We start from the raw sequence: 15000 nt of genomic DNA on the forward strand, positions 1-15000 counted from the left end.
CTTTGGTTCGGGTGTTACTTAAATCTGTACCTGTTGGTATTTCTTTTTGCCAGCTTCTTAAGTTCCAAGTCTCAGATCTATGAAGCAAAAAGAAAATGCAGGAACTCACCATTACCCAGGTCTGTAGAAGCTCTGCCATTTTTCTTTATCTTCCAGAGTCGTCTTAGGTTTGTTTTATAACATTGAGGACTTTTAGCTATATTTAATAGGAAGAATAAGAAAAATATGTCTATCCATCTCAGTATGAATTTTAATATTGTGCATTTATTTACTCAATAACTTTTTTGGGAGTGTCTGTGTTACAACCCAGATGTATGACTGTCTACTGTGGCTCTCAGCACCCGTAAACCTGGCCTGTGACCTCCCATTAGGTCTGGGTGGGGCCCTGGGGATCAGTTTCTAAGAAGCTTACCTGGTATTTGGGGGTGTACAGACGTGTCCATCAACTATGGCCTTAGATGAACTCCAGGTTGCCTCCCAGGGCTCACTTTCATTGTCATTATTTACCCTGGCCCAGGGACTCACTTCCTAGCTGAGGTTTATCAGATAAATGATAAGACACAAAGGCTTCCATTATGAACTGTCTGAGAATATATTTGCATTTAAACAGGAACAAGCAATAGTACAACCCTTGGTGATTGTAACCTGGGAGGGAGATGGAGGCCCACTTTGGGCCCAGGGATTCCTTCAGGCTCACAGCTGCAGGGAAGTCCTCCACTTGTTTGTAAGGAAGGCTCTGCTTGCGGTGATACAGGATGCCATCCTCTAAGTTAAGGAGGACTCATACACACACCACACACCTACACTTACTGCTTAGATGAGACAGATTTTCTCTTCCTTTGAAAACTAGAAAGCAGTTGAATTCAGTCTTTCCTGATTTCAGAATGTGAAACTTGGATTTTTTTCTTCCGCAGAAGCAAGGTGATAGTCTGGCATCAATAAACAAACATGGACCAACTAATGGCCATTAAAATGCCCATTGGGATTAGTAGATCCAGGTGTGTTAGTCACTCAGTCATGTCCAACTCTATGCGACCCCATGGACTGTAGCCCACCAGGCTCCTCTGTCTGTGGAATTCTCCAGGCAAGAACACTGGAGTGGGTTGCCATTCCCTCCTTCAGGGGGTCTTCCCAACCCAGGGATTGAACCAAGGTCTCCTGCATTGCAGGCAGACTCTTCACTGTCTGAGCCACCAGGGAAGCCCAGTAGATATAGACTACTGTATATAAAATAAACAACAAAGTCCTGCTGCATCACACAGGGAGTTATATTCAGTATCCTGTAGTAAACCATAATGGAAAAGAATACGTGTGTGCGTATGCATATACACATATGCACATGCATATATACAAAACTGAATCACTTGGCTGTTCACCAAAAACTAATACAACATTGTAAATTAACTTTACTTGAGGTTTTTTTTTTTCATGCCCATTACAGAAATATACTTCCAGTGTATTTTGAAGATATCAGAAAATTCCTTAGTTCATTTCACAAGCATCCTTTGCATCCTTGTGCCAGTCCTGAAAGAAGTTGTGATGAGTCAATGTAGAAGGCTCCACAGCCCCACCCTAGAGATGTAGCCAGGACCTAAATAAGGCTAAACCCCAAAGGGAGAGCCCCGAGGTTTAGGAGGGGAGCAGGAAGGAGGCCAGTCCAGCAGGGAGAGCTTTCACGGCTGCCCAGAGTCCAGCTAATAGCTGGAAGGAAAGGAAATGATGCACGTTAGATGAGAAACTGACTGCCTCTGGTGAAATGAGCTTGCAAAGCAGCATAAAATAAGGCAGCAGGTGCAGGGAGAAGGCAAGAGAAGAGATTATGCAAAGCCTTTGGAGTGGCCTCCCCCGGGCATCATGATGTGCCTTGTCCTCGGTCTCCCCACGCCATATCATGAACGTGTTTTGTTGGCTGTGTTGTACGGTGTGATATTTCCTACGGAACACATCCAAACAAAGAAGATCCTGTATGTGAAGGGGGCTTCCCAGGTGGCGCTAGCGGTAAAGAACCCGCCTGCTGATGCAGGAGACACAAGAGACGCGGGTTCGATCCCTGGAGAAGGAAGTGGAAACCCACTCCAGTATACTTGCCTAGAGAATCCCATGGACAGAGGAGCCTGACAGGCTACAGTCCATAGGGTCACAAAGAGTCAGACATGACTGAAGTGACTTAGCACGCACGCATATATGTAAAGGTGTTCATCGCAATCTCGTTTATGTTCCCCCAAATTTGGAAAGCTCTAATTATCCAGTGTTATGGTTACAGAGATAATGGTTCTGTGCTAAATCATTTCATTTTAAACAAAACACTAATAACCTGGGACAAGCAGCTTTATGAATGATTGGGGGAAAGCAGGAAAGGAAAGCTGTAGAAATCCTGTGATTTGCAAAAATATGGATATGATTGGATACTAAAGAGAATTCAGAAATGAAACCATTTGTTGGAGAGGTGGAGTGGATGTTTTTCTTTTGTAGGTTCCATTAGTACATAACAGTAAATCAAAACCAATTCAAAAGTGCAGATATTTCTGGAAGAATTGCAGTCATGTCCGACTCAGTTTTATTTGGCAAGCAAAGGAAAATACATCCTCAAGGCGTGAGGGCGGGCCTACTCAAAAGAGGCAAAGAGAAGAGAAGCCAGAGGCTCAATTTTGGCTCTTCTTTTTATATGTTTTTTCTCCCCCTGAGCCTGCCCTATGTAAACTGGGCTAGCCAGGAGGGCTGTTTGCTTCACCTGAGGGTCTCACTCTGGTCCTTGGACCTTTCTTTGTTCTATTTTCGTGGGCTTTTTCCTTTCTTTGTCTTTTAGCCACCAGTATTTTGGACACCTTTTCCTTATTCTAACTACGTAACACCACCCTCCAAGGACTTGAGAACAAGGTGACTTGTGCTTGGGGTGTTTGTGGAAGTTCAAGGGTTTGTTTAAATAAGAACAGATGAACTAATAAAATGCTTGTTTACTTATACACAGATAGTCCCAAGGGAGAGCCACTTTGAGAATGACTTTTCTAATATAGCTGTGTCTGCTGTGTGTAGAAGATCACACCCTCCAGCATTAAGTATTTGAAGAAATAACTTACCTGTTATTTCACACAGTCGTGTTTTCTGGAGTGCCAACCCTAATTTAAGGAGGCTGTGTGCTTTGTAGCCACACCAGATTGTCATCTAAACAACTGCCTTTGCTTAATAAATGGACCTCGGAGATTCTTAAGAGATAAGAATTTTACCATCTTATTTAGAGGCTTCAGATGCCAGATACTCCTGACACGTCTGTCTCAGTGCTGCTCTGAGATCTCAGGAAGTCATCTATTCCCCTGTTAGAGTTTCAGTAATAAAAGGAGATAGCTGCCTGTATTTTATACCCTGTTCTGAGTTGTGCCAGAGTTTGATAGCTTGGCAAAATGTGGTTATTTTAGCCCCAATGCAAATTCTCCCTGGCTTACTCTGCAGTTTTAGCATCAAGAGACTTCTTCATACAGAATGTTTCCCGTCCACTTATCAGCAACACACACGCCATCCATTTTCCTCAGAACAATACAGCTTATCTCACTACCATAAGACGTATTGGGTAATTTATACTTCTAGAATCTAGAAACTAAAATGTAGTTTTTTTTAAAAAAAAAAAGTGGAAGAAGCTAATCTGAAAAGGCTGCATGCTATATAATTTGAATTATATGACATTCTGGAAAAGACAAAGCTATGGAGATAGTTAAAGGATCAGAGGTTGCCCAGATTTCTGGGGCATTGAAACTGTTATTCTGCATGATGCTGTAATGGTGGATATATGTCATTATGCATTTGTCAGAGCCCATAAAATATACAACACAGTGAACTCTAATGTAAACTATGGACTTTAATTCATAATAATATATTAATTTTGACTCATCAGTTGTAACAAGGGGCTTCCAAGGTGGCTCAGTGGTGAAGAATGCGCCTGCCAATGCAGGACACACAGGAGACACGGGTTCGATCCCTGGTTTGGGAAGGTCCCCTGGAGGAAAGCATTGCAACCCAATCCAGTATTCTTGCCTAGAAAATGGACAGAGGAGTCTGGTGGACCATAGTCCACGGGGCCACGTGGAATCAGACACAACTGGCAATTGAGCATGCATGCACTCATGAATTATAAAAAGTTAACCACACTGAGACGTTAACAATAGGGGTGCGAGGCGAGGGATGATATGGAAATTCTCTTTTTTTTTCGCTCAATTTTTGGAGCCCTAAAACTACTCAAAAAAAATCTTTTAATTAGAAAAAAAAAAAGGCAGTTTGGCCTCATGGCATCTCCAGGGAGCTAGGAAAAGCCGAAGATGATGGTGTCATTCTACTTAAGTATTCTGTGGTACCCAACAGTTTCATTTGAAAATAGTTATCAGTACACTAAATCTCCTGTCTCTCTGGTGGTTGCTGCTGTTGCTAGTCTCTTTCTTTAAAAACAAACCAAAAAGAAAAAGGAAGAATACACCACGAGCTTACCCTCTTCTCGAGAAGTTCCTGTTTTCCTCCATCAGAGATTCTGTTACACCCCTTCCAAAGTCCGAACAGTTGGCGACTTTGCGACACTGCAGAGGCCGCTTACTCAACGTTCTAGGTGTTTTGGCCAAAAAAGGAAGGTCGTGCTTGCTGCCCTTTGTAGGTCTGTTCTAGCCAGCAAAATGAATGGCTTGGTTCCTTCAGCACAAGAGGAGAGCTCTTCGCTTTCCTGTGGTGTGGAAAGGGGGATGGCTGTATAATCCCCATGGTAAATATCTACACATTGTAGAAGGTATCCCTTGGAATAGCAAAAGTCATGATAAGTAGTTGTCAAGTTGTCGTGACTAGCCAAAGGAAAACCTACACTTAACAAATTTACAAATCAATCAAAGAAAGATGCATACTAAGTACTGCATTTATGAAGTACAGCATATAAAATACATTTCTCTCTAGAGGGGAAAAAATGTATCCAGCAGTTACCCCGCATTCACTGTGCCTTTATTACACGTGTGTACCCAGTGACAGGCAAAAAAACAGTGAGCTGGCATAAAGGCAGAGGAAATCCGTATTATCTCATGATGTCAGCAGTATCAGTACTCTCATGAACAAGATGAAATTTCTTGCCTAGAAGACCACAGTAAAATTATATTCAACCCCCATAAAGAGAGTAAAAGTTTTCTTTTCTGAAGAATGTCTTAAAAAATGGGATGTGTCTTATTTATATACCACCTGCACATATTATATGTCAGCAGGGTTAAACAAGATTTTCTATGGGCCTTCAATCTGATTTTCCTCTGTCTTGGGTTTGATTATCCACCTAGAACTCTGATGAGGGTGCAAGAAGTGTGTCACTAGCTCATATGAGGCCACCACGCTCAGGGATCACTTTCTACGTGCTACCAAAAACATTTGGGATGAAGTCATAATGGTTCACCTCCATGGTACGAGAAAAATGAATGCAACCCAGTCATCCTGGATTTTCTCTGAAAGTTCCTATGCTCTATTAATTATTTAAAACATCATAAATGAACTAAACTAAGAGGAAGTAGGGAGTAGAAAGTAAAATTTAAAGACGTATATGGTCATACATTTTAATTAAGTTCTGGAACAGAGAAGAAACTTTTCTGACTCTCTGAATGACCTTTCTCTTTCTGTTCACTAATAAATTCATGGGTAGAATAAGAATCAGTCAAGGTGGCAAGAAAGTCAGCAGAGGGTTGAAGGACCAATTCCAGCAGCTGGGGTTCTCTGCTTCCAGATGTGCTGACAGATATCTGATTACTTACTCTAAGGACATACAGGGCTTCCCTGGTGGTTCAGTGGTAAAGAATCCACCTGCCAATGCTGGAGACGTGGGTTCCATCCCTGGGTCGGGAAGATCCCCTGGAGAAGGAAATGGCAACCCACTCCAGTATTCTTGTCTGGGATATCCCATGGACAGAGGAGCCTGGCTGGCTACAGTCTATTGGGTCACAAAGAGTCAGACATGACTGAGCGACTCAACAAGGACATACAGAATAGTCTCCGTGAAGATCATTGAAAATTCTTGTAGGAGACATTTGTGTCTAAAGTTGGACTCTTAGAAGACACTTTCTCAGCCTTGTTCACGTCTCTGTCCTTTGCAGGGCCACAGGCTTTGGCTTCTTGAACGCACTGTGCAAAGCAGCGGCCGTCCTGGGAAACTTGATATTTGGCTCCCTGGTCAGCATCACCAAAGCTATCCCCATCCTGCTGGCCTCCACCGTGCTGGTGTGTGGAGGACTCGTGGGGCTGCGCCTGCCTGACACACGAACCCAGGTCCTGATGTAATGGGAAAAAAGCCATCCATCCTGTATTCCCTTCTCCTGTCCTGGGCCAACTCCCCCTGCTGACTCAAGGCTCCAGAAAAGTGGTCAAATACCAGAACACTAACCCCTGCTGTGACGACAGTGTAGATGCATACCGTCTCATCCCTTCAGTGTGATTTTGCAGGGTTTGGGGTTTGTTTGTTTCTTTTCATGTATTATTGTCTTTCCTAACTGTGATGCTACTGCCTTCCAGAAATCAGAATTTTTTTAAGTGTCTTGTGAGTCGAGCCTTCCTGAGATCCTCCTCATTGAAGGTTCAGAAGCTAAGAAGAGGACTGGACTGCTGTCAGAAATAATCCTGCTCCTAATTCAGCATTCACAGGAAAGATAAATCGGCATATTAGTGCGTCTGTGCTGAGGGGGGAGATTTTTTTTTTTTCGCAGAGTGATATTTCCTGTTTACTTAGAAAAGGACACCCAGCAACTCTTGCTGTTACAGCAGGGCCTTTCAAAAGAAAAAAAAAAAAAAAACCCTGCAGCACCAAACTGAACTGGGTGGGGCTCTTTCAGGCTTGACAATTAGGATGACTCTGCTGACGAGAAAAATAGAGGCTCCGCAGTTGGCAACAAAGATCTGTGAGCTGCATGAGCAAGCTTTCTGCCAGGAAGCCTGACGAAGTTCTAAGAAATACGAGGAAACGGGCCGTTAGTAGTGCCTGTGATTGTGGCACGTGGTTCAGAATGTCAGACGATCAGAACTCAGATCTTCAGCCTGCCTTCACCCCCACCCTCATCCCACCCCGGCTGCCATCCATCTTGCCAGATAACACAATCAATAGGAAAAAGCCACTTTCTAACTGGGTGACTCTGCCATTCACGAAAACTCTTTCGAGATTGTCAGCCATCTAAGTTGTTGTAAGTTGAAATGAGTTAGAAATTCACACCTAAAGCCATGTGTAAATGCCAAATGATACCTCGAGGGGACCAGGGTCTTGGGGCCAGTGTCCCTGGGGAAGTGACATAGGACTTTCTAACAGAGCCCCTGGCTGGAGCCGGTGAGTGTGTTCCTAGCAGCTGCCTCTGCATGAAATCGCAGCCCGCTGAGCTCCATGGAGCCCTTGGGCAGACAAGGGTTGCGTCTCCTGGGGGCTTTTGGCTGCTCACTTTACCTCTGGAATCCTCCTGGCCTGCAAGAGAGAGGTTAGCAGGACATTCCCACAGGCTGTCAGCTATGTGACCTTCTCACCCCTTGGGGCCGCCCCTCCTGCATGCTGGTCCTTTTTACTCATCTTCTTTGAAATCTGAAACCTCCAAGTTGACTTGCAGTGATGACCAGCAGCCAGGAATAAATCCCATATTAAAACAATATTCCTTTTTTAAACTCCCTATGTCTTGTTAGAGGGTTATCCTTGTTACTTATTATAGGCGTTTCCAACAGGTCACGGCCCTGGGCCTCCAGGCAGGGAGAGCCTTTGTTTCCAAGAGTCATTACACTCAAAGATGCCTTCACCCCACAGGCCAGTCCGCCTCTCTCTCCCCTTCCTCCTGATCCTCCTAGAGCTCCAGACTGCAGAGTTTAGTCTGTGAAAAGCTGCTTTCATTAACATAAGCCATTAATCGACTCTCCCTTGAAGCAGTTCAGGCCTATACAGGGCGGCAGCCTGGTGCGGGGGTGCTGACAGGAAGAGGGTAACTCCCTGTGGATGCAGGCTTCAGGCCAGAATATCAGGAAAACTCAAACCCCAAACTACAAAGGCGGCAGGAAGAAGGCAAACCAGTAAAGAGTGGATGGGATCTAGTAGGACAATATCAACAAATCTATTAGAACACTGTCAACGGAAAGAAACAGAACTCTCACCTCTGCCTTCTGGAATATTATTGGAAAACAAAGACAAGTCAGACAACCCATGAACATATCCTGGATGTTCTTCATTATGTACTCATTTCCCCACCTACCCCTTGGCTTATCTTTTCCAAAGAGACATACTTGGGGATCTGAGCAGATTTTTTAGTTGAATGTTGCATGTGCAGTGATAACTGCACAAGTGACCAGTGTATCTCCCATTCAACCCATTCAAAAGAGAAATAGAAATGTGCATGGATGCTGCTATCTCTAGATCTTCTGCCACAGTCAACTTTGCTTACTGTACTGTTTTTACTTTTAGAAATGTCTCAGATGTCTGTGATCGTTCTAAATGCATCAAATATGTAGAGCACAGTTTACACAGAATTTTATCTGAATGCTTGATGGATCAGAATAGGATTAACCAGCAGGACCACACTGGATGAGACCTGCCTGCATGCATCCCCTTTGGAATGACCTTTCTTGACCTTCTTGTCACTAAATCCAAACCTCCCAGGTGGCCCAAGAGGGATCTCTTCTAATCTCCTGGACGGTCTGTGGTCACAAACCTTCTTGGTCACCACCTTTCCTGCAGTTTTCCCCGCCTCCTTCACATTGTTCCCCGCACTGGCATTTTCTATGAGAGAGCTCAGGTTCTTCCCCAACTATGTGGTGTGGCCTGTCTGGCTTGTTCTGGGGTGAGCAGGATTAAGATAGAGCCGTGCGATTAGGCAGAAACTCTCAATTCTATCCAGTGCAGCAGGCTGTTGGCACTTGGACGTGCAGCCAGCATCTCATTTCATCTGCAGTAGAAAGAAAATGAGAGCGCATGCATAAATGAAAGCCTGGGAAACAGTCCCACTGGCTCCTAGATTTCTAACTCCTTTTCTATCTAAAATTTCCTCCCGTGCTTTGAATCAATCCAGAATGTTCCTGAGTCCTGTTATTATCACTGGTCCTCTCAGCAGGAAATAAAGCCAGCTGCTCCACTCTGTAAGTCCTGAACCGGGTTATACCCCCAGTAATAGGTTTTACCCTCCTCTCATTTAATCTCACTGCCTTGGAAGCCAACCCAGCAGCCAGGGATTATCTTGCACCCTGAAGACTAACCCTGGGAGATAAGACAGATGGGTCCTAGCCCAAACTCTCCCACTAACCAACAGGGAGACCCAGAACTCCCCGAGGAGGATATAAGTCATTGAGCATCTCTGATCCTCAGTTGCCCCGTCTGTGGAGCAAAGGATTGGGACTAATTTGCTGCTGGGACTAGTCTAAGACTCTAGAAGACCCTCACAAAAATAGGTTTATCTTACTGTCTACCTTCTTCTGATGCTAAACCCATCTTTACAAGCACCAAACAGGTTGAATTTAGAAACTGAAAAAGTAGGCAAGCTTGCAAGAGCTCAGGAAGCTGTTTGGGAAGGCCCTGTGGGACAGGTGAGAGGATGGCTCCCGTGCTATTTGTGCTGCAGCTTTTTAGAATCCCAAGCATCCTCTCCATTCACTGTTGGTTTGCTGGTTCCCAGTGCCTGCCTAGGAAAGGGCCCCGCCCTGCGGGACACAGATGTTGGAAGCCTCACTCATCCGTCCTATGAGAAAGGATGCCCCCCAGAGCTTTCCTGGCTCTACCCCATTGCATTGATGAAACATGGTCTTACGCAGACCTCTGCCTTCAGAAGCGGTTTTAACGTGATTTTACCTGAGTTGTCAGACGCACCTTCATTTACAAATCTCCCTAAGTCTAAGTTCAGGTTTGCACTAAATTAATGTCACTGCTCTTCTGGCTGTCGTGGGATATCAAGGGAGAGGTGGGAAAAGACACTAGCGACAGGAAGGAGAGCCCAAGACACTGAGAAGGTTCTAATGGGGAGGTTAGGGCAGAATCGAGATCTCCTAAGCCCTGGGGCCGTTTCTAAAGCACTCCATGGAAATAGCTTCTGATTCCCTCTGCCAATCAAAACAGAATATGATATTCTCCAGTTTTTTTCTGTCTCATATCCAAATAGCCTTTACCTATTTCTTCAGTAAAACCCCTCACTTGTTCATGCATTCAAGGTTCTCAAGCCAGAAATGCCTGGATTTGGCCTTCACCTGGTGTCGTGGAAAGGCAATCGGTTGATGGTTAAGGGCATGTCGCCTGGATATTTGGATTTCTATTAACTCCCATATCACTCTGTACTTAGTCCAGGTACCAAACCTGCAGAAATACCAGTCAACTTGCTGCAACAAAAAGAAAAATACACAGCAGGGCACTCTGAAATGGACTGTACGTTTCTTACAGTTTTTGTTTCTGCAAGCAAGTGTGTTTTGAGTAAAGCTTCTCTCACAACCTGTAATGTAGACAGAGTTGTCAGTATCTTCTTGGTTTGCTGTGTATCCCTTCATTGTTTCAGGTGTAGAGTGACGGTTCTCCACGTGATGTTCTTTTGCTCTGAATACTGACTGCCCTTCCTACCCACGGTGTCTTACCGACCAGACACAGCCGTTTCCAGGGCTGACTTCCATCTCTCTCCAACAAGACCTCCTCAATCTGGTTTAGGAATCCCAGGATTTGAGTGGCAAGGATACAGTTCATGGGCCTAGTTTCAGGTTATTAGCACTGGATGGAGGAAGGGGCTGGGCAGAGCATTCACGATCACTTGTCATCTCATGTCATCTCATCAATAAATATTTATTAACTTGCATGTGCTATTGAATAGGTTGAGGCGCTGTGCTGTATGCAGGTAGTTAACCCTTTGCAGGACTTAACTAAGGACAGGGAAACAGGGAGAATGAAAGAGAAAACATCCGTAATGGTGGGGGAGGTCTTATATTGGTTTCCATTACCTGTTGATACCCCCTCCCCATAAACGCAAAGTGTAATTTTTCCAAATTTAAAAGAAGTAGTAGCCTACTGTGGGCAGTGCAGAAACTACTCAGAAATTGGGACTGTCTTTGACAATTGCTTGGCCTTTGTTGGAGGGACTACTGACTAGTACCCACTTGGAAAATGAGGGAAGTAGAGCCATACATGTGCTGTCTCTTTAAATATCCTGGCAAGAAGCTGTGCTAAGGTATTAAAGGAGAAGAATCAGCAGCAAAGATATCCCCGTCTGTATAGAGGTATTCATCTGTGAAGTTCTAGTTTCTTCTGGGGCATCCTTTTTCATGGCCTAAACTCCTGGCGGGGCTGGGGAGTCTGTTGAGAGCAGCACAGAGTCAGCAGATCCTCAGCTGCTGCCATGTGCCCGCCTCGGCTTCCCAGGGTGTTTCCTTCCTGATGTTGGAGACTTGTGATGAAGTCAGCTGTCTGTGGATCCCCTAGAGCAGCTTTCCTCCTCTTTACTTTCAGCAGATAAGCCACCCAGGAAACAAGTTCTGACAGTCGGTGGCGGGCGATGTTCAGACTTCAGTTTACGGCCAGCACGTGGTGTTGCAAAGTGTCTGGAAGTTGCAAATGGCCTTTAGGGGCTGGGGCCTGAGGTGCAAGCAGAGAAGGGGCTTGTCAGCGACCTGCCTCCTTCCCCACCGGAGTCTCCACTTCCTTTGTCCCACTAGCTTTCTCCTCCTCACCTCCTCCAGGCAGGACGCACTCACCTCCTCTCTCCCTTCTCTTCTCCACCTGCCCTTGCCTCGTCTTGACTCTTGCGGCATAGAAATCGAGGCCAAGCTTGACCAGGGCCTGTAGGACTGAGGAATGTGATGCTGTGCTGGCTCGAGGGCCCCTGGGAACGGGGAGAAGGGCAACGGGTGTCAGGCGGTGTGAGCTCTTGACCATTGGCTTTGACACGGTTCCCCATGCTGGGCAAGATTTCCAGCAGCTTCCCAGCTCCTGCACATGATGGGCTGGGCGCCACTGGCGTGAGATCTGAGCGAGGTCCATCTGAGCGAGGTCATCTCTGAAGCAGAGGGCTTAGAGCTCAAAGCTTGACTCCTGAAAAGCAAGAAGGCTTGCAGTGCGGTGCATGGAATTCATAGACCTCGAGGAGGTGACACACCCTCATACTTGGTGTGGAAGGCTGGGTGCCTTCCACTCAGGCGGGGGTGGGGTGGTATTTATTTATTTATTTATTTATTTATTTATTGACATACCTTGAGACATGTGGGATCTTAGTTCAGCAACCAGGGAGCAAAACCATGCCCCCCTGCATTGCAAGCGCTGAGTCGTAACCACTGGACTGCCAGGAAGTCCTGAATTTTAGTGCTGAAGTTGCAGAGGGTGCCTGCTCTCTGCCTACCCTACCATGAGTGTGCTGGCTTCATGCCAAGAGTGTCCAGCCCCGGAAGGAGGAGAAAGCAGACCCTAGCCCTCTGTTCAGATTCTCACAAGGTTTCACAGCAGCTAGTGGCCCACCCTGGAAGCTCTGGTGCAGAGTCCTAAGCAGATTTCAGGTGCCTGGAGAGTGACTGACAGAGCCAGTCATGGGGGCCGAGTCGTCAAAAGCCAGGGAGGCGCTGGAGCAAGTGCAAACCAGTTTCTCAGAACCGACCATTTCAGGAATTTTGTGAGCCAGTTGAGAAACAGTCATTTTTTTTTTTAATTTCAATTAGAGGATAATTACTTAACAATATTGTGATGGTTGCTGCCATATATCAACGTGAATCAGCCATAGGTATACACATGTCCCCTCCCTCCCCACCCCACCCCTCTAGGCTGTCAGAGCACCGGCTTTGGGTTCCCTGCATCATACATCAAACTCCCACTATTTGTATTGTATCTATTGTATATATAGTAATGTATATGTTTCAGTGCTATTCTCTCAAATCATCCCACCTTCTCCTTCCCCTACTGTGTCCAAAAGTCTGTTTTCTATGTCTGAGAGACAGCCATTATTTAACATTAACACATGTGAACTTACAATCTTTATATTTTAAAGCAAAGGTAAAAAATATTCAGAACTCATCACTTTCTAATTATTTTCTTCCATTTTAGTATTATCTATGCCCTTGACATAATTGACCGCTACTGTGTCTGTGTGATAGAAATACCATGTGATGCTGGGTTCCTTAACATCTCTTCCCAACTGCAGGTCCCGTGATTTCACCTTTGTAACTTGAAATCGGCTATGGTGGGAGTACTTACACCACAAATATTGATAGATGCTACAAATCAGACTCCTCCCACCAGACAGCAGTCTGCATACCACTGTCTAAAGCCCTGACCAGTACGTGGCCACCCACTGCATTGACCTGGACCACACCAAATCGAGTCCCATGGGTTTGCAGGTCAGCATTGCCCATCAGCCCAAGAGAAGGAAAAACAGCAAGTTCAACCGCATGTCAGTATGCAAAGGGTTACTTTCTGCATTTGTGTTGATTCAGAATAACACCCGCATTGCAGAGAGTCCACCACTTCTTTAAGTATTGTTCCTTCCAGGGCAGTATACAGTAAATTGGCTATTTATGCTGTGCAAACAGAAATAAATTTGTTTGAAGTTACAAAGTGTCTCCCCTCTCACACCCAAGTAGGTGTTGAAGACAGACAACTCCTTCCTTGCCTTTGACATTCAGCAGGCCTGACTAGATAGAACTGAACAGCTTGGCTTAATCTCATTTCCTCTGCTATTGTTATACATTTATTGTCCTGAATCTATGTCCTAAATCAAAAGAAAAAAGAAATATTCCTTCCTGATATGTGTTTCATACTAGCCAAAATATGGTTATGTATCCTTGTCTTGATCCAGGAACACACTGAACAGACCATACATCCTTCATTAATGTCAACATCCCATAAATAAAGTCCTAGAAGAGCTTTTTCTTCCAGGTGGATCTCCATTTCAGACATGTTAAACCCAACAATTCACTCTCCTTTGCAGTGAGATCTTGGCAGTGGTCCTCTTCTTGGTTTTGGCGTTGGACGCTTTGTTATGTCTTCTTTCTCATCTCTTTTTATGCTCTGTAAGCCTTCCTGCTATGAATGTTCCCTTTACCCCCAAGTGTACTGTATATATGTGCTGCATGTGTGAACCCTGATAAATTCTGTTCCAGGTTTTTGGAGTTTTCCTCTTTAAGTACAGCTGGTCCTGTTGTGAACTCATCTTTCTGGTATGCTCCTCTGTGTCTGATTCCCGTATTGCCAAAATGTCTGACCAAGTGTGTTTTAACAAATGCCCGAGACAGCCGTGTGTAACCTTGTGTGAGTGAGGGCATGCTCCATTGGGGTGACTTGTGTGCCGCGTAAATCTGTCAGCTGTGGACGTGTGTATACATTACTGTGCCAGACAACTAGCATTCATGTAACAGCTGCAAAGATATTTAATGGACATCCGACTAATAAAAGAGCATTTTTTGCTCCATTATATTCAAATAAAGATTTACGTGTGACTGGCTTCCCCTTGCAAGTGTGTACTGACCCTTAAAAAAATAAGTACTTTTTAAAATGTCTTGAGCATAAAGAAAAACTGTTTCCTTTGATTCAGACTTATTTGAATTGTTTCCGTGGGTTGGTATCATGGGTACTGATGTGTTGTTTGATTTCACAGGCATACATTCTAATTGTTAGCCAGGACAAGTGGGAAAAAAGTATTTGTGGGTGGCAGAGCAGATGCAGTGTTCATCTGCCCCAGAGCAGGAATGGCAAACTGATTTTCTCTAGCATGTTAACACCAATGGATTGGTAGTATCTGCTTGGAATATTAGTTTGAGAAGCATGATGAGAAAAAATGCTATATTCTATAGCATTGGCATTGGAGGCTGAAAGACAAACTGCCAGCTATGGATTGGTAATCCCCAAAGGATACTTTTCACTGCATTTAATCGAAGACCCAGCTTCAAATATCTTTACTGATGAAGGGAATTGTTATTTCATGTAACAAAGGAGAGAGGACCATCCCAAGGTTGGGTGTGATGTGGCTTGGCAACGTCACTGAGACCCAGGTTCTTTACATCTTTTAGGTCAGCCATCCTCAGCATTGGAGAAGG

General features: G+C 44.8%; 1 protein-coding gene across 1 annotated transcript in view; it reads left to right on the forward strand.

Moving 5' to 3' along the window:
• SV2C (synaptic vesicle glycoprotein 2C) overlaps positions 1-12717 on the forward strand; it is a 209617-nt gene extending 196900 nt beyond the window's left edge. The window contains exon 13 of the mRNA XM_043470698.1: positions 6096-12717. Coding sequence (XP_043326633.1) covers positions 6096-6279 — 184 coding nt within the window. The 3' untranslated portion in view covers positions 6280-12717. The remainder of the gene's footprint in view (positions 1-6095) is intronic.
• Positions 12718-15000: the final 2283 nt, after the last annotated feature.

Source organism: Cervus canadensis, chromosome 6 (genome assembly GCF_019320065.1).
Source record: "Cervus canadensis isolate Bull #8, Minnesota chromosome 6, ASM1932006v1, whole genome shotgun sequence".
Classification (NCBI taxonomy): domain Eukaryota; kingdom Metazoa; phylum Chordata; class Mammalia; order Artiodactyla; family Cervidae; genus Cervus; species Cervus canadensis.